Source organism: Trachypithecus francoisi, unplaced genomic scaffold (assembly GCF_009764315.1).
Source record: "Trachypithecus francoisi isolate TF-2019V2 unplaced genomic scaffold, Tfra_2.0 Lachesis_group2, whole genome shotgun sequence".
Lineage (NCBI taxonomy): Eukaryota > Metazoa > Chordata > Mammalia > Primates > Cercopithecidae > Trachypithecus > Trachypithecus francoisi.
The window spans coordinates 139,117,420-139,137,046 of NW_022681465.1; the positions used below are offsets into that span (position 1 = coordinate 139,117,420).

The following is a 19,627-nucleotide window of genomic DNA, read 5'->3' on the forward strand; positions in this document are numbered from 1 at the left end:
ATTTGGGGAGAATTAATATTTTAACAACATTGAGCCTTCCAACCAATAAACTAGATCTATTTCTCTATTTCGGTCCTTCTAAATTTCTTTCAGCAATGTTCTATAATTGTCACATATTTTATTATGTCTATTCATATTTAATATTTAAATGTTATTGCAAGTAGTACTTTTTTCTTTTCTTTTTTCTTTTTTTTTTTTTTTTGAGATGGAGTCTCGCTCAGTCACCCAGGCTGGAGTGCAGTGGCGTGATCTCGGCTTACTGCAAGCTCCACCTCCTGTGTTCATGCCATTCTCCTGCCTCAGCCTCCCGACTAGCTGGAAAATTAACTGCCACTACGCCCAGCTAATTTTTTTTTTGTATTGTTAGTAGAGACAGGGTTTCACCATGTTAGCCATGATGGTCTTGATTTCCTGACCTTGTGATCCATCTGTCTCGGCCTCCTAAAGTGCTGGGATTACAGATGTGAGCCACCGCCCATGGCCTGCAAGTAGTATTGTTTTTAAATTTCAATTTCTGATTGTTTATTGTGGAGTTTTGACTATTGATTTTGTATGCTAAGATCTTACTAATCTCAAATATTAGTTGTTAGTATATTTTTTCAAGATTTAAAATTTTTTACATACATGACTGTATTAGTTCGTTTTCGTGCTGCTGACAAAGACATACCCAAGACTGTGCTATTTACAAAAGGATAAGGTTTAATGGACTCACAATTCCACATGGCTGGGGAGGCCTCACAATCATGGCAGAAGGTGAAAAGCACATTTCACATGGTGCCAGACAAGAGAAGAGAACTTGTGCAGGGAAACTCCCCCTTTATAAAACCATCAGAGCTCATGAGACTTATTTACTATCACAAGAATAGCACAGGAATGACCTGCTCTCATGATTCAATTACCTCTCACTAGGTCCCTACCACAACATGTGGGAATTGTGAGAGCTACAACTCAAGATGAGATTTGGGTGGGGACACAGTCAAACCGTATCAATGAGCATATCATCTGCAAATAGAGTTTTACTTCTTCTTTTCCATACCAAATGCCATTTTTTTGGCTATTGTACTGCCTTGAACCTCCAGTATATTGATCAATAGAAATGACAGAGAAGACATCCTTGCTTTGCTCTTTATTAAAAAAAAAAAAAACACTCAGTCTTTCACTATATGATATTAACTTCCTTTTGATCTATTGAAGAAGTTAGTTCCTTTTTAGATGATTTTTGTCAAATACTTTTTTTTTCATCTTTTGAGATAATAATATGGTTTCCCTTTTTGTTTGCTAATGTGGTGACTTACATTGACTGATTTTCAAATGTTAATCTAACCTTGCATTTCTAAGAGAAAACCCACTTAGGTCTTGATATATTATCCTTTTTATATAATGTGACATTCAATTTGCTAAAATTTTGTTTAGACTTTTGCATTAATATTTATAAGGGATATTGGTCTGTAGTTTTCTTTTCTTTTTTTTTTTTTTTGAGACGGAGTCTTGCTTTATCACCCGGGCTGGAGTACAGTGGCCGGATCTCAGCTCACTGCAAGCTCCGCCTCCTGGGTTCACGCCATTCTCCTGCCTCAGCCCCCGAGTAGCTGGGATTACAGGCGCCTGCCACCTCGCCCGGCTAGTTTTCTGTATTTTTAGTAAAGACGGGGTTTCACCGTGTTAGCCAGGATGGTCTCGATCTCCTGACCTCGTGATCCGCCCGTCTCGGCCTCCCAAAGTGCTGGGATAACAGGCTTGAGCCACCGCGCCCGGCTGTAGTTTTATTTTCTTATAATATCTTCTGGTTTTGTATCATGGTGATGCTGACCTAATATAATGAATTGGGAACTATTCCTTCCTCTTCAATTTTGTGGAAAAGCTTGTATAGAGTTTGAATTGCTGCCTCTTTAAATATTGTTTGATTTGAGACAGTTCACCAGTGAAGGTCTATGATCCTGAATTTGATAAGGTTTTACACTACACATTGAATTTTAAAAATTGATACAGGACTATGTTAATATATATTTCTTCTTGATTGAGCTGTGGTAGCTTGTATCTTTCAAAGGATTTATCCACTTCATCTGTTATCAAGTTTATTGGTATTAAGATGTTCATAATCTTCCCTTATTATTTTTTGGATGTCTGTAAAGTCTGTAGTAATGTCACTTCTCTCATTTCTGATTTGAATAATTGTGTCCTCTCTTTTTTTCCTGAGTCTGACATACCTTCTTAAAAAGTCAGCTTTTGATGTATTTTCTTTTTTCTGTTTAATTTATGCTTTGAACAGATCACTCTGCTGTTTATAATGCATTTCATTTTTTCCTGCTCCTATCTTCTTAAGGTGGAAACTGATTCATTGGTTTGAGACTTTTCTTTTCTAATGCATTCCTTTAGCACTTTAAATTTCTCTTTAAGTATTACTTTAGAGGCATTTCACAAATGTTGATATGTTGTGTTTTTATTTTCATTGAGTTCAAAATACTTCATTTCCTTTTTGATTCATTCTTTGACCAATGGGTTATTTAGAAGTGTGTTATTTAGTTTCCATATATTTGGTATTTTCCAGATACTTTTATGTTATTTATTTCTAATGTAATTGATTTCTAATGAATTACATTAGAATCACATGAGAATGAGTCACTTTAACTTTTAAATTTATTGCTCTGTCTTGGTAAATGTTTTACATGGTGTTAAAAATGTGTTTTGTACCATTTTGGGGTGAGATGTTCTACAAATGTCAACTAGGTCAAATTGGTTGATTTTGCTGTTCAAGTCTACCTACTATAACTTTACTAATTGTCTATCTTCTCATTCTCTCAATTAGTGAGAATGTATTGAAATTTCTAACTGTAATTATGGATTTACCTATTTTTCCTTTGAAGTTTTATTAGTTATTGCTTCATGTATGGTGAACTCTGCTATTAAGTGCATAAGTATTTAGGATTACGTTCTCATGATAAACTGATTCCTTTATCACTATGAACTGGTCTTTAAAAAATCTGTTATTATTTATACTGAAATATATTTTTATCTGATATTAATATAGGCCCACCACATTTCTTTTGATTTGTGTTATCATGGTATATCTTTTTTCCATTCTTTTACTTTAAACTCATTTGTGTCTTTACATTTAGTGTGTTTCTTGTAGGTGGCATATAGTCTCTGTGTTTTTATCTAATATGACAATCTCTTCCCCTAATTGGTGTCTTTAGATCATCTGTTTAATCTGAGTATTTATATCATTAGATTAAGACTATCATTTTGTTTTCTATTTGTTTTTTGTTTGACAGGCACTGATTTGCCCTGTCTCTGGCAGCTGTAATTGTGTATGGTATGACACTTTTCAGGCAGCCATATCCATGAACATGCTGAGATTTTCCATAGATGTGTAATTTCAAAGCAGTGTTAGACATTAAATCAAGCTTCCTGTTGGTCTTCTCAACAACAAAATCCAGGGCCAGGATCTTTTAATTTTTTTGGCAAACTAGCAAAAAAAGAGTATCATCAACCAGAACATAACTCCCAAGGGACTAAATTTCTATACTTTCCAATCCTAGAGGGTCAAAGCTCAGGGCATTCACTGAATATTTAGCATCAATCACATCCCCAGTGTTCTGTAGATACGAATCCTCTTAACTCATTTAAAGATCCAACATGATTATCATAGGTCTGTATTCCCAATAAACTATCTCACTGCCAGGACATATGAGAGGTCATTTTTGAACACTAAAACATAAAGATTAAGATTAAATTTTTTATTAAATGGTGACTTTAAATGTTTTTATGGAGTTTTTTTTTTTTTTTCAACATTAAAGTTTGGCTAATAATAGGAGCATCTGCATGCAAGCATATGTATCATGGAACCAATTCAGAAAACAGTGTGGAAGATAATTGTGTGAATTACAGAAGGGAAAGGGAGGCAGGAGAGGCAGCATAACATAATTGTTAATTGTGAAGACTCTAGAATCAGAATACCTGAGTTTTAATTAATCTCTCCAAATTATTTAGATATTTTGCAAAACCTGCTTATTAGGTCTAGTAAATATTTTGTGCAGTTTTTGAGATCTTCTACATAGAAGGATATGTTGTCTACAAATAACAACACTTTTATTTCTTCCTTTCCAGGTTGCAGGCCCACTCCCTACTTTGCTTTGCTTATTGCACTGGCTAAATTCACCAGTATGTTAACCAGAGAGAGTCAAGTAATATTCTTGCCTTTTTTCCAGCCATTAAATATGATGTTTACTGTAGGTTTTCTATCTACGCCCTTTAACTATTTGAGGAGGCTGCCCTTTATTCCCAGTTTACTTAAAGGTTTATTATTTTTTTCAATCTACATTTTTTTGAGACAGGGTCTCATTCTGTCACCCAGGCTGGAGTGCAGTGGTGCAACCACTGCAGCCTTGAGCTCCTGGGCTCAAGGTGTCCTCCCACCTTGTCTTCCTAAAGTATGGGGATTACAAAAGTGAGCCATAATTTTCTTGTTTTGTTGGTCCTATTTTGTGTGTTTTCCTATTTCTTCATCTTCTCTTACTTTTATCATGTCCTTTTTACTTTTTTAGCGTTAGATCACAGCGTTTTTTTATTCTAACCTATTGAGACTGTTGCTTAGGTATTTTCAGGCTTTCTTTTTTTTGTCTGATATATACTTACTGCTACACATTTTCCTCTATTATAGGTTTAGGCAGAATAAATTTTGTGAATAGTATGCAGTAAATTTGTTTTTTCTTTGTTTTACCCATTTGGATAACTGAGTCAGAGGCATTATTGAAATGGTGAGTTTCCTCCCATTGTTCTAGAATGCTAACTTTGTCATAATCCAAGTGTCTGCAGGTAATTATCAGTTTTCAGATTCTCTTTTACCATTGATCTACATGACTACTCATGTAATACCACATTGTCTTAATTACCACTGTTTTATAAGAAGTCTAATAAGTTATCCAAATTTGTTCTTCAAAAGTGTCTTAGCTACTCTTGCCTTGGAGCATTTCTGTATATAATTTTAGAACCAAATTATAAGATCTTTTAAAACAAGGTTTTTGAGGTTTTAATATAAGGTTCATTGACTATTGTGAAAAACTGATGTAATTGTGTTGAGGAGTGAAGAATATGACTAATCACACATATTAGATACACTGTTGGGGCAACCATAAGATGCACAGATAAAAAAATATAAAGAACAGACCGTCAGAGTAAGCCTGATAAAAGAATTATGCAAAACAAGACATCAGAGTAAGCTCGACGTAACTATTGATGAAAACTAGGTATCTGCCATTTACCAACAGGCAGGAAGCTTAGTTCCACACAACTGTAGCTTTAGTTCCATATAAATAGAGCTAAAAATCCACTAGAGTTTTATAGCCATGTGCTAGCTACCCACATGCTACATAGTATTTTTATTTCAGTTATTCAACAATAAAATTAGCAGATCCATTTTATGAATGGGCTTGCTCTTTTGGATTTCTCTTTTCCCACTCCAACAATATATAAATCACCTGGGATGTAGGGGGAACAACATCTTTAATATTGAGTTCCCATCCCACATCCCTGTCCAGTGAATGGCATCTTTAATACTCAGTTCCCACATCCCTGTCCAGCGTGCCCTCTACTCTACAGTCATTCTCAACTAGAGGAGCCCCATGTTTTCACAATAGACAGTTCAGCCAAGCAGGAAGGGGATCAAGTGGATAGGAAATCAAGCAGGAAATATGTGCAGATGCTGTGTTTATCACACAGGCATTCTCATACTTGCCAAGTATGCTCTCCTGCAGGTCACTTCCAGCAAGGGTGCTCATCTAAAAATGCTTATTGGGGAATGGATGGAATGACAGAAAGTATAGTAGGAGGTATCTTAGAGACCTCCAGTTCTCAAGGCTATGCAGGCATTACTTCTCCCCCCAAGAGTCTTCCCCTGTAAGTTTTCAAGGAAAACAGTTGGGGCTTCAGGAAAAGGATCACAAAGAAGTGAAGAGACATTAGGCAGGGTCTTTATGTGCAATCACCATGGTTTATATAAGTATATGAAAATAAATGCAAGTATTAAAAAACATAACCTTAACATAGTAAAAATAAGGCCACCAGGATCAGAAGACAGTAAAATGAGCCACTAATAGGGATGAACAATCAAAAGCAGAGTGTCCAGAGGGAAAAGCAAGTTCAGATGTGGTTTTTACACATTAGTCTTAGCATCTAATGCTTCAAGATAGAGAGTAAAGATTTAAAAAGTACTAATATTAACTGAAAATGAGCTCTGCATTGTATTTGTACTTACGGATAAAAAATACTCAGGGGAAGTATGTTTGCCTCAAGTCACACAATCTGTGAGTCACTGAGCCAGGATTAAACCCAAGACCATCTGGCCTCAGTGCCAATGTTTTTCAGCTCCAAGTTCCCAGTTGGGAAGACTAAAAGGAAAACCTGCTCAAAATGCATCAATCTCAAGGTCCTTCCAGAGATGCAGGTCGACTTATATGCTTGAGATGGGAAAATGCATACAGATCAACTTTACTGAATCTGATCAACCTATCGTTCCATTTTTTGTACAAGACCTTTACATGTAGCTTTAGGGGTCATGCTCAAGCCCCTTCTTAAAATAGCGTATAGGTTTTATTTTGTTGTTTACTCAAGTTTTCTTCCATGTCTTTTATAGAAAATTACTTTATGGCCATAATTATGCCAAGTTAATATTAGCAGTTTCACAATGGCTGATTATCATAATGTAGTATAAGGAATATGCAACTTGACAATATTCTGTATGCTTAACTTGCTGCGCTGATCACTGAGTTCATAACTTTAAAATCTTTACATGCCATATTAAAAATGTTCTTCATTTATATAACTATTTTCCATCATCTTTGCTGGAAAAGTTAGGCATCACCAAACTAGAAACAGATTCCCTTAAAAATTTTTATCTATTGGGATATTGTCCCCAAGCTTATCAAATTAATTGGGTTTCTAGTAATTATTAAGGCTTGAGCTAATTCTAAGGCTTTTCTGTGGCCAGTTCATTATGATTTTACCACTGTATGAATTCTCTGGTGTACAGTTAGTTGTGACTTCTGGATGAAGGCCTTCCCACATATAGCACATTGATAGGGTCTTTCCCCAGTATGAATCCTCTGATGTAAAACAAGGTCTGACTTCTGAGAAAAGGCCTTTCCACATTCAGCACATATGTAAGGTTTCTCTCCTGTATGAATTCGCTGGTGTCCCGGAAGGTGAGACTTCTGAGAGAAGGCTTTCCCGCATTCAGTACATATATAAGGTTTTTCTCCTGTGTGAATTCTCTGATGTCCAATGAGATGTGACTTCTGGCAGAAGGCTTTGCCACATTCACTACATTTATAAGGTTTTTCTCCAGTATGTGTTCTCTGATGTATGATGAGCTGTGATTTGCGGGAGAATGTCTTCCCACATTCAGTACATTCATAAGGTTTTTCCCCAGTATGAACTAACTGATGTGTAATGAGTTCTGTCTTCCTGCTGAAGGCTTCCTCACATTGAGCACATTTGTAGGGTTTCTCACCAGTGTGAATTCTTTTATGTATAATGAGGTGGGACTTCTCACAGAAGGCTTTCCCACATTCGGTACACTCATATGGTTTCTCTCCAGTATGAGCTCTATGGTGTATAATCAGCTGTGACTTCTGGGAAAAGGCCTTCCCACACTCTCTACATTCATAGGGTTTTTCCCCAGTATGTATTCTCTGATGTATAATGAGGGGTGATTTCTGGGAGAAGGCTTTCCCGCATTCACTACATTCATAGGGTTTTTCCCCAGTGTGAACTCTCTGATGTATAATAAGGGATGATTTCTGAGAGAAGGCTTTTCCACATTCAGAACAGTCATAAGGTTTCTCCCCAGTATGAGTTCTCTGATGTACAACAAGATGAAACTTCTCACTGAAGGCTTTTCCACATGCACCACAATCATATGGTTTCTTTCCAGTATGAATTCTTTGATGTACAATGAGCTGTGACTTCTTAGCAAAGGCTTTTCCACATGTAACACATACACAAGTTTTCTCTTTAGTTTCCACATTCTGATACTGAATAAGGGATTGTGTATTTCTAAAAACGTTTCCATACTGATTATCATCAAAAGGTATTACTCCATTGTGAATCTTCTCTAGATTAGAATTGGGCTCACTCTGGCTAGATGATTTTCTACCTCCAAAACTCTGATCAATTTTTTTTCTTGAATTGCTCTTATAACAACTCGGTAGGTCAATATTTGGTTTTAAGTTCTTTTTCAAAGCATCATATTTATGGAATCTCTGTATTGATGTACCTGCTTCTATGCACTCTTGAAATATTTTCCCCAGTGGATTATATTTATGCCCTGATGTCTCAGTCACTGTTTTGCTGTTAACAAATGTGACCTGCCTGAAGAGTTTGTCTTGATTCTCTAGAATTCTCTGCAGCTGACCATCACCTTGACAGACTTTTAAAATGGAGCACAATGAACCATCCTTTGTGACTCCTTTCAGTATCTTATGATGGAAGGAAACTGTCCCCAAAATACATGACTGGGAGTTGTGAAGGTTACTCTTCCTGTCTAAAAGAAGAAAAGATACAATTTAAGAGTCATCACAAGAGTCAATTAACAGAGGGTAAAGAAGTAGAACAAATGGATGATCCAACACAGTAGATGAACTCACAAAAAAAGGATGGAAACAGGTCATCTCAGAAGACAGTACAGCATATAGTGTCATCAGGTGAAGAGATAGACAAGAATGTTAAACAGAAATATTCATGTAAAAACTAAACTTAAAAGCACTGAAAAAGTGTCAGGGGTCTCATCACTGCCTTTTTATTATTCTTTTAGAATCTTTCACTTCTGTTTTCTAAATAGAAACCCCTTTTCACTTTTTAATTTCATTTGTATTATAAACCATGTGCTACACATTTTTATTATCCTACCATCACTCTAAAGAAACAAGGTATCTTCTATATACAAAATACTTTAACTCTCCTCCATCTATTTTCCTAACAACTAACACAAATAATGGACAAATTCAATATCCTGCTGCAGATTCAGTATCAGAGTCAAACGGAGAATACAGATGTAAATTCCACTACTCCCAATAAACTACTTTCTATACATGTCAAGTAAAACTAGTAAAGTTCTCCCAGAAAAGCTATATCTTCCTGACCCTAGTTTTGTTCATATACTCTCTCCAACACTGTTTGCTTGCCTTCACCCTCCTCCTTTAGCCTCAGCAGCATTTATGTCATTCAGAGCAGTTACAGTTGCATGCTCTAAAAAATATCTCTCAAATACTCCCACATCTCTTTAGACTCTAATTTTCTCTGAACTTTTAAAACAGTAACTGCATTTGACATTTAATTTAGTACAGTCATTTACCTGGGAATCTTGCCTTTTAAAGTACAGCTTATGTTCTTGAAAGGAATTTGCCTTTTATTGCCTTTAAAACTCTTTCAGAAAAGACAGTAAATATAAATATATATATACACACACGAGACAGGATCAACAAAAAATAGGACTCCTCTGAAAGGCTCCACAATTACTTGTTGAGTGACTACTAAATTCTCAGCATAGAAGCAAAGAATAGGAGATTTCGATAAGGATAGAAACATAAACCTCAGGCACCAATCAATTAAAAAAATACACATAAATTGATATTTTACTTCCCTTGTCTCCCATCTGCCTGATATTCATCTGGATAGATCCAATTTGATATGTCTGTCTTTATGATCCATGGCTCTTCTCCTTGTTCCAACTTGGAGATGACATCTGGTTTAGAAACTGGATACCCTATTAAACAGAAATCACAGAGGATTGAAATTGACTTTACCTAAGGAAAAAGAAAAGGTGCAGTTTCAGATGGTCTACAATGAAGCTGTCCAGTTAGCCCTCAACAAAGGCATAACCTCCATTTGCAAAGGTATGAAGGTCATAAAAGTCATGACATACATCAGGAACAACCTAATCACAGCAACTGGTAAGGAAAGGCACTTTATTGGACAACTCTGAGTTATTCGGGGAAGCCATCCTTACCCATTGAGACCAGGTGGCTGTAGTTCTCCAGCATCACATCCCTGTACAGGGTCCTCTGAGCAGGGTCAAGTTGCTGCCACTCCTCCTGGGTGAAATCCACAGCCACATCCTTGAATGATACTAACCCCTGTAATAGCAAATTCCTGTTCAATCTGAAGTGATCATTCTCATAATTTCTACTGTAATGTGCACAACTACACCCACATCTAGCTTTGTATCATAGTTTTTGGGAAAAACAAAATAAAATTCTGTTTTTAGCAAGCAGAGCCAGGCATATGAAGAGAAAAAAAAAGACGTAAACCATAAAATGGCTACCTAATACATACAGTAATTTCATACGTTTCAAAGGCAGCACCCAAATAACCGGGAGGAAGATGGATTATTGGATGAATAGTATTGAAACAATGAATAGTAAATAGGAAAGGAATAATGTTGAAGAAATATTATGGGTTGAGTTGTATCTTCTGAATATTTATATGTTGAAGTCCTAACCACCAGTACCTCAAAATGTGATATGACTTGGAAACAGGGTCATTGCAGATATACCTAGCTATATGAAGTATTTAGGGTGAAACTAAATCTAATATGATCTGTGTCCTTATCCAAAGGGGGAAATTTGAACACAAAGACATGCATAGAGGGAAGATAATGCAAAGAGTAAAAACAAGATAGTTATAAAGAAGCTAAGAAAAGAGGCATGAAACAAATACATCCCTCACAGTCCTGAAGAAGAACAACCTTGATTTTGGACTTCTAGTCTCCAGAACTATGAGACTAAATTTCTATTGTTTAAGCCACCCAGTTTGTGGTACTTTGTCATAGCAGTCCTAGCAAACCAATACACTATATAATACCTGGGAAAAAAGAATAAATTCTGATGGAATAAAAATTTTAACTCTAAAAAGTACTAAAGACCATAAAAGTAACAAAATAAGACATGGGAGAATTTTAATTAATGATTATAGAGCAGAAATGCCCTTTGCAAGTACTTTTTTTTTTAAAAAAAAAGAAAAGCTACATTTAGAGAATCACAGAATGTCAGAGCTCTAGAAGATCATTAATCTAATATCTTTATTTCATAGGAAAATGATCTTAGCTTCCCCCAAATTTAATAGCTGTCTTATATACACACAATAGCTAGTAATAGAATGAATATACCAATTACAGTAGCAACAAAAAATAAGGAATCCCGAATGATAAACTCAACAAAAATGTGTAGAAAACATTAACGAAGAAACCACAACAAATTAGTGACATAACATCAAAAAAGAAATTGGGTAAAAGTAGAGTTATAAAATGTTTCTGGAGGGAAAATTGACTATTTTAATTATGTCCCCATTATCCTCACAATAGTTGTTAACTAATAGCAGAAACTAATCTAATAGTGATCTGTATTATTTTAAATAAATTGTTCAGACTTTTTTCCTAAATATTCCATTATTACCAAACACCACTTTCAGAATGAAAATGATTATTTCAAATGTCACCACTGCCTGCTTAAAAGCCTCCTTTGTTTTCTTCCTTGCTAACACAGTCTCATCTCTCTCATCTCAAATCTCAAGTTTTCTCTCATCCCACACCAATTCCATATTCACTCTGTCAAGCTGCCAAACACATAGTTGTCTGTGACAATCCTATTAATTTTCCTATTTTACATATAAGAAAACTGAGGATTACAGTGGTTAAGTAAATACTTGCCAAAGATTACATACTAAATATATGATTGATGAACTCTCATATCTGCAAGATTTATTCTCACTCAATAGTCTAGTTCTTGACTACTGCAGTCCAAACTGCCTCCTTGATACTGTAAACATGATCTTTTATATTTTGTCACTTCAATACCAACCTTAGTCGACCTTTCTATGAAGCACTTTCCATTTTAGTTTTAAAATTCCTAGCCTTCCTAAAATCACTCTGCCCTACTTTTACAAACACTGCTTCCTGTCCTCAGCCTACTTCCCTCATGAGCCAAAGTTCAATAATCATTTAAGCCTATTACCTACTTCCTTAGAAATCTGGTTGTTCCCCACTCTCTGCTATAACAGTACCTGCTCCCATGTCTGCTACAGAACTTTTATGTGTTAATGTTAGTTTCTACATCTCTTTACATCTCTGCCAATGTGTTAATGTTGGTTTCCACATCTCTTTTTTCTCTGCAGTCCTCCCAGAAGAAAACTATACCTAAATCTGCTCAGGATATTCAACAGCTAGCCAGTGCATATGACATAAACTGGGTACTTAAGAAATGTTTGTTAAAAAGAAATGAATAATGATTATAAAGGAAAAACAAAAACTTATGTTTAGTTAAAAACTGTTTTGTGTATTAGTCTACATTTTTTTAATCTGAAGAAAAGTAACATAAGAAAGACAATAAATCTGGAATACAGAGGAAATCCATTCTGAGAGGTAAATTCATAGATGTTATCATTCTAACATTCTGATTTTGCTTTATTAATGATACCCAAATGCTTCAATATAATAAGTAGGTATAAATTTCTTAATTTTGAGAAAAATATAGTACACAATCAGTGGAAAATTATACCTTTGTCAACTAGGAACCATTTTTACAGCTCGGGTCCCTGCGGAAATGGAAGTACAATTAAGAGATGGAAGAAATGAAAGGGAAGTAAGTGTTACAGGCTGAAAAGGAGGATATGTGTAAAAATGACTTCACTTCTGGATGATAGGGAACTAATATACAGCCCTCTTCCTGAAGGAAGAAGCAATTAATCAACTAATTAGCCACAGCAGTTGGATGTATTGGGCTAATTAAAAAATCCATCCTCCTTCAAAGCAGTGTTGTGTAACAGAAATATAAAGCTAACCAGATAGTGAGTTTACATTTTCTAGGAACCACATTCAAAAAATTATTTTCAATAATATATATTTATTCCAATATATTACTCAAGATATTGTTTCAACATGTAATCAGTCCTTAAAAACTACTAGTGAGTTTTTTGGAAACATAACTTTGAAATCTGGTATGGACTTAACACAACATGTCTCAATTCAAACTAGCCAATTCCAAGTGTTCAGTAACCACATTTGACTGATGGCTACTATATTAGACAGCACAGCTCTCAAGCAAAGCTACTGAAATCCAAAAACAAAAACAACAAAAAAGTCTTTTTTGCAACAGAACTCTAAACTCTACTGTAAAATATACATAAGGACTCCTAATGCAAAAGCTGACTTCAAGATTTGACAATGATAATGATACTGATGATGTAATAACAGCTGATACTTCAATACAGTATAAACCATGCCCCGGTTATAGTTTCAAGCATGGTTTTTACTCAATTCTCACAACAACCCTATAAGGATTATAATCTCTATCTGTAAGATGAAGAAACAATCCCAGACAACCAGGCCACAAGGAAATATTATGCATCTGATAAAATAATAAAGGAGAATTCTATGTACTGATATGGAAAGATATTCTAAATGTATACAAAAGAGCTTTATATTGGACAGTAAGTTAAAAATCAAGTTGCAGAACAAAATGTTTACCATAACATTCTTTTTCCAAAAGAAAAGTGTATGAAAATAAGACATTCTCACACATTTGTACTTTTACACGTAAACAGTTAATCACAGTTATATTCGTATCAAAAAAGGTTTGGAAGGTTAGAAGCAATGGTTAACACTGATTATCGTGGTAGAAAGTGAGTTTAAGTTAAAAGATCTCTTTGTTTTAAATTTTTATCTTTTATATAATTTTAAATGTTTATATGCCAATGCTGGCAGAAAGAAAAAATAATACAAACTTTTAAAAATGGGAGAGCAAAGAAGGAACAGCCTTGAACTTGACAGTAATCCTACAAATTCTGAAAGCACAGCAAAAGATACGGAGCATCAGAGACCTTTGCCCTCCAAAGATTTGCCAGATAAATAAAATTTAAGAATGGCTTTTTTTGAGAGAAATATATAGTTTAGAAAAACATTCAAAATGTGCCTATCTTACGTTAATGAATTTATCTGTGGATAAAGCTGGACAATAGGAAGCATCTGTAATTAGTTTGTTCCTTGAAAGCAGAGGTCAACAAATTTTTTCAGTAAAGTTTATATTTTTGGCATTCCAGGCCATACAGTTTATGTTGTAACTACTCATCTCTGCCATTGTAGTTAGAAAAAAGCTATAGACAACATGTAAACAAACAGCATGGCTGTGCTCCAATAAAGCTTTGTTTATAAAAACAGTTGGAGAATGGGATTTGGCCCATGGATAATAATTTGCCATCCCTCACTCAAGAATAAGGTTGAAGGAGTTTGGCTAGACATTATGATACATCCCCTCTAAAAAGATCATTTTAAGACACCACTACAAGAAACCTACTGTGGCATTTACCAAAGGTGTGTTGGTGAGGACACTGTGCACTCCACCTCCTAGAGTAAAAGCCAAAAAGGAATTTTTTTTTTAGTCTTATATGGCAAGAAATATTTTCTTACCATGGGAAATTTATCTTTCTCTTTAGGGAAATGCAAATCGTGTAACTCATGATGTCTGCAAGAAAGATCAGAACAATTAGTACATTAATTTATAAAAATGGTTTCCAGCCAGGTTTTTTACATATTACCTAGCAACGCTTTTGAGGTCTTGATCTTTATTGTTACCACCTTTTCCTTAATCCAGATTTTAGCTATCTTTACTTTCCATTTGATTGTATGAAAAACCAAAGAAGAATTTTTTTTTAAAAAACAGCAACTCACCTGGGACTTCATCATTTTTTGCTCTTTTCCAAAAGGCCAGATGACTGAAAAAGCAAAACTGGTGATCAGAATGTTTTTCATAGACCAAACCCAGACTGCAGCTTTCACATTCACCAGTCTTCAACAACTAACACCAGAAGTCAGGTAGCTAATGGGCTATCCTGTGGGATAAGATTGTTTGAGCCTAACAGAAGGATCAGCAAGCACCATGTGGAGGAGGGATCATTCTTTACTCCTCTTGTACTTATGATATGATCACATAGAAGTTGACCAAGGTTTATAATTGGATAGATGTGAAGATATGTTTCCAGCTGATTTACTAACAACTTATTGTTCCCCCTGGGAATCAGCAATTCTATTTATATAAGATTTTCATGAGGCAATAATCATGGATAGCTATGTAAAGATATAAGTGAAGATGGAGCTCCTTGGCAATAAGAATGGGAATGACCAAATGGAAAACTGAGGCATGCATTCCCTATTCCTAAAAAGAACCAGCAGCTGAATTCCAATAATCTTCCAAGAACTCTCTTATATTTTCCCCCAACTCAGAAAACTCTTGCTAAATCAATGTGCATGAACTCAAAGGTTAATTTTAATGTTTTCTGTTTAAATTTGTATTGCTCTTTTTCAACAGCGCTATTGTCTGCATACAAAAACGGTGATAGGTTGGAATCACTGAAAAAAAGAGAATATACCACAATGCAGGAAGGTACATACCCGGTAAACTTTCCTCAGTCCCAGGACAAGTCATGCAGACAGAGCTGAACTAGCCCAGAGGAAGTGGGGGTTCCCATGATAGAGAGATTATTTTATAGGGGGTATCCCAGGCTATATCAAAAGAGATCTAGAAGGAAACAAAAGAAACAGTCATACTCATCTCTGGACACTCAGCAGATGCTCCATAAATGTCTCTTGAATAAAATATAAAATGATTTCAACAAACTGAGAAAGTGGAGGACTGAAATCAAACTTTTTATTATGATTCTATCAGTTTTGATTTGTTTGGTCTTGTTGGGGGTACCATCAGAAATGCTTAGGGGGCAATGGTAGACTACGAAAAGATGTGAAAAGGGGTTGACCTTAAAGAACTCAGCTGCTTATGACCTGTGGAAATTTAACGTAAGTAAAGGCCTTCCCCAGTAAAATGTGGCTAACCACCACAACACCGTGGCCCCATTACTGTCCCCATCTAAATCTCGGAATTCTCAAGCCTAGCAATTATGTACCCTACTGAACTCCCCCATGTCCATCACATCACTGAACACATGGATGTCCCCATCATTTAGTCCACAGCCTCCCATCACTGATTCCTCAGAGCCCCGTAAATCACTGAACCCAGTTAAACCCACCAGTCAGTCCACCTGCACGCCATTCCTGACCCCATAGACACCCCCTCACTTCTCACTTCCCAGTTACTAATCACATCGTGGACTCCCACATAAATCCAACACTAATCCCACCTACTTCCCCCACGAGTGACTTCATAAACCTACTACTGACCCTCACGGGCTCCTCTCCTCCCATTACCAATACCACAGACTCACCCTTCACCGCACACATCCCGCCTCTGACTCCCAGCTGGATTATCAGGTCCCAAAACCCCCATCACAGCATAATGGGAACCGCTGTCACATCCATATTGGCAAACTCTCCTGCTTCCTGTCCGGGAGCACAACACCAGGCTCCCTAGGCTGCGTTGTTCCGTACGGGGCGGTTTTGCCCGTTCCGCATCTTCAGAGGCTTTGTTCAGGAAACAGCATGGCTGCCCCCTGAGGCTGTTTCCGCATGGGGCCGCCATCTTGAGAGCCCGGTCGTCTCCGTACTAGCGGAGGATTCGCCCGGTGCTGAGCCCGAGGGTGGGCTGTACCAACGCGGCAGCGAAGGAAGGGGAAGACGATACGGAAAGGCGGACTACGAAAGGATCAGTAAGGTGCACACTTTTGCAGACAGATTTTACAAGGAGAATTGAAGAGGAAGTTGGAGTGAACCTTCCTCTACTGGAAGCATGCTTCTGACGAAAGGGGAGGAATTTTAAATGGTACCATGGACGTGTTTGTGCATGGTACAGCCCCATGCCGGGAGATTCGATTTGCTGAGAGGGGAAGCGTGGAATGGTGCGGTCCTCTCCAGGGAGATTCCACTGTGGGAGAGAGGGACAAAATCTGGGGGCTGAACAATCACTGTGAACTGTAATTATGCCAATAACAACGGTAAGGAATCCTTATAAGGGAAATTGATATTGCAGTAATAAGTAATAACAGGTCGACTGAAGGAAAAAGGGAAATTAAGAGGCAGGGAAGAAGAGACCGAGGCACAAAGAGAGGGACAGTGAGAAGCAGAGAATCAGAGAGAAAATGGGGGAAGTGGGGACAAAGGAGCAAGCCTAGAAAGGAGGAGAGATGGGACACTGAAGAGAAAAAAAAACAGACATAGGAATAGAAGTGGGAAGCTAAGGGGTAGAGCGTGGTAGACAGAGAGATTGAGACAGAAAAGAGACTTGAAAACCGGAACGGACATAGGAAGAGACTGAGAAGGTTAGATTTCAGAAACAACAACAACATGATTTTTAAAAAATGAACCAGCCAAAGAGAATATTAAAATTGTTATCTTAACACTTAGCCCTTACATCAAGCTTTAAAAAAGCAAAATGCATGTTCACAGACCAATGTTTCATTTGTATGAATGAATACAATTTTGAATCATAAGTTTCACACGAGTGATGCTTTTTGATATATTATGAAACAGGCAGCAATTTTACATTTAGCAATTTTATTTCTCATGTCAAAAAAAAGGCAGACTTAGATAAGAAGACAATGTATTTAGAAAGAACACTGTTGCATTAGGAAGAATGCTCCAATCTCAAATCTGCAAGAATCACAGTATCAAACAAAATGACTTTTTTTATAGGGAGGAATAAGAAGGGTTAGCAGGAACTTTGTACGGAGGAGGATATGAGGTAGGGGTGTGCAGGTGGCAAAACCGGGGCATTTCTACAGAAATTGTTTCTGTTGTCATGGAATTCAGAATAAGCGGTTAAGGGGAGATGTTCTGAATCATAGTGCATTAGTGCCGTGTTTCAACTCAGGGGAAGCCAAAATGTAGGGGCCTGTGGGAAGGAGAGAAGTCTGACTAAAGTTTGGTCAAGGCAAAGAGGGTAAGAAATGGTTGGTTGTGAGCACTTAACTTCTCATATCTATTTAGGCTTCCACAGTTTTATCAATATTTGTTTCTTGCTTTGAGCTTAAGACAGTGTAGACACTGAATTTAGTGGTAAGGGTATATAGTAATGATTAATTCAGAATCCTCAGCCTCAAGGGTTGATGCCAGTGGAAGTTGTAGACTCAGGAAAAGGCCAGACTCTACTACTGTTCCTATGTGGAGGGCCTTGTAGGAATTGTAAAAACTTGAGTTATCTTAAGAATGATGGAAAGCTGTCCTTATATAGTACCTAATTTAAAAAGAAGATGTTGAAGGAACAGGAAGCATCCCTCATAACGAAAGGAAGAAAATTAAAGCCATAGTATGATAACATTTCTCATCTATTTGCTTGTAAAATATTATTCTAAGTTTGGCAACACTGTTGGTTAGACCATGGGAAATATCATGTATTACTGGTGGGACAGCAAACTTATAGCCCCTATTTAGAGGGGTTGGCAATATCTAGCAAAACTACATGTATTGGTTATCTATTGCTGTGTAACAAATTACCCAAAACTTAGCAACTTGAAATTGTAAATATTTATTGTCTCATAGTTTCTGTGAGTCAAGAATGGGAACAGCGGGGCTGGGTGGTTCAGGTTTAGTCTCTGTGAAGTTGCAATCAAGCCATAGGCCAGGGCTGCAATTATTTCAAGGCTCAAGTATAGGAGGATATGCTTCCAAACTCAATCAAATAGCTGTGGGCAAGCCTTATAATATCAGTTTCCAAGTTTGCTCACATGGCTGCTTACAGGCCTCAATTCCTCACTATGTGGGCCCTTCCTTAGGTTATCTTCCTGTTTTCATGATATGGCAGGTGACTTCCCTCTCTCTAAGACTGCTTCATGATATGATAGCTGACTTCTGTACAGACCAAGTGAGTCAAGGGAGAGAGAACACACACAAAACAGAAGCCACAGGCTTTTTAGAACAGTGGTAATTAAGACAATGTGGTATTACATGAGTAGTCATGTAGATCAATGGTAAAAGAGAATCTGAAAATTGATAATTACCTGCAGACACTTGGATTATGACAAAGTTAGCATTCTAGAACAATGGGAGGAAACTCACCATTTCAATAATGCCTCTGACTCAGTTATCCAAATGGGTAAAACAAAGAAAAAACAAATTTACTGCATACTATTCACAAAATTTATTCTGCCTAAACCTATAATAGAGGAAAATGTGTAGCAGTAAGTATATATCAGACAAAAAAAAAAGAAAGCCTGAAAATACCTAAGCAACAGTCTCAATAGGTTAGAATAAAAAAACGCTGTGATCTAACGCTAAAAAAGTAAAAAGGACATGATAAAAGTAAGAGAAGATGAAGAAATAGGAAAACACACAAAATAGGACCAACAAAACAAGAAAATTATGGCTCACTTTTGTAATCCCCATACTTTAGGAAGACAAGGTGGGAGGACACCTTGAGCCCAGGAGCTCAAGGCTGCAGTGGTTGCACCACTGCACTCCAGCCTGGGTGACAGAATGAGACCCTGTCTCAAAAAAAATGTAGATTGAAAAAAATAATAAACCTTTAAGTAAACTGGGAATAAAGGGCAGCCTCCTCAAATAGTTAAAGGGCGTAGATAGAAAACCTACAGTAAACATCATATTTAATGGCTGGAAAAAAGGCAAGAATATTTACTTGACTCTCTCTGGTTAACATACTGGTGAATTTAGCCAGTGCAATAAGCAAAGCAAAGTAGG

The 19,627-nt window shown here is 36.6% G+C and overlaps 1 protein-coding gene across 3 annotated transcripts; it reads right to left on the reverse strand.

Moving 5' to 3' along the window:
• Nucleotides 1-4,620: 4,620 nt before the first annotated feature.
• ZNF300 (zinc finger protein 300) lies at nucleotides 4,621-16,564 on the reverse strand. Of its 3 annotated transcripts, none has more exons than XM_033180628.1 (6): nucleotides 16,264-16,564; nucleotides 15,437-15,547; nucleotides 14,717-14,760; nucleotides 10,004-10,130; nucleotides 9,638-9,760; nucleotides 4,621-8,539 (listed from the first exon to the last, which is right to left on the reverse strand). In XM_033180628.1, the coding sequence occupies exons 2-6, from the start codon at nucleotides 15,468-15,470 to the stop codon at nucleotides 6,990-6,992; spliced, it is 1,878 nt and encodes a 625-aa protein (XP_033036519.1). In that variant the 5' UTR covers nucleotides 15,471-15,547; nucleotides 16,264-16,564; the 3' UTR covers nucleotides 4,621-6,989. The 3 variants fall into 3 exon arrangements, with proteins under 3 accessions (XP_033036519.1, XP_033036518.1, XP_033036521.1); XM_033180627.1 differs by having other exon boundaries at nucleotides 15,437-15,563; XM_033180630.1 differs by lacking the exon at nucleotides 16,264-16,564 and adding an exon at nucleotides 14,456-14,510 and having other exon boundaries at nucleotides 15,437-15,528.
• Nucleotides 16,565-19,627: the final 3,063 nt, after the last annotated feature.

Coding starts and splice junctions, on each gene's coding strand:
- ZNF300 (XM_033180628.1), bottom strand. CDS start 15,470: ATGACTTGTCCTGGGACTGAGGAAAGTTTACCGG. Junction 10,131..14,716: donor AAAAAATGATGAAGTCCCAG/GTGAGTTGCTGT, acceptor TTGCTATTACAG/GGGTTAGTATCATTCAAGGA. Junction 9,761..10,003: donor CAGCCACCTGGTCTCAATGG/GTAAGGATGGCT, acceptor TCTGTTTAATAG/GGTATCCAGTTTCTAAACCA.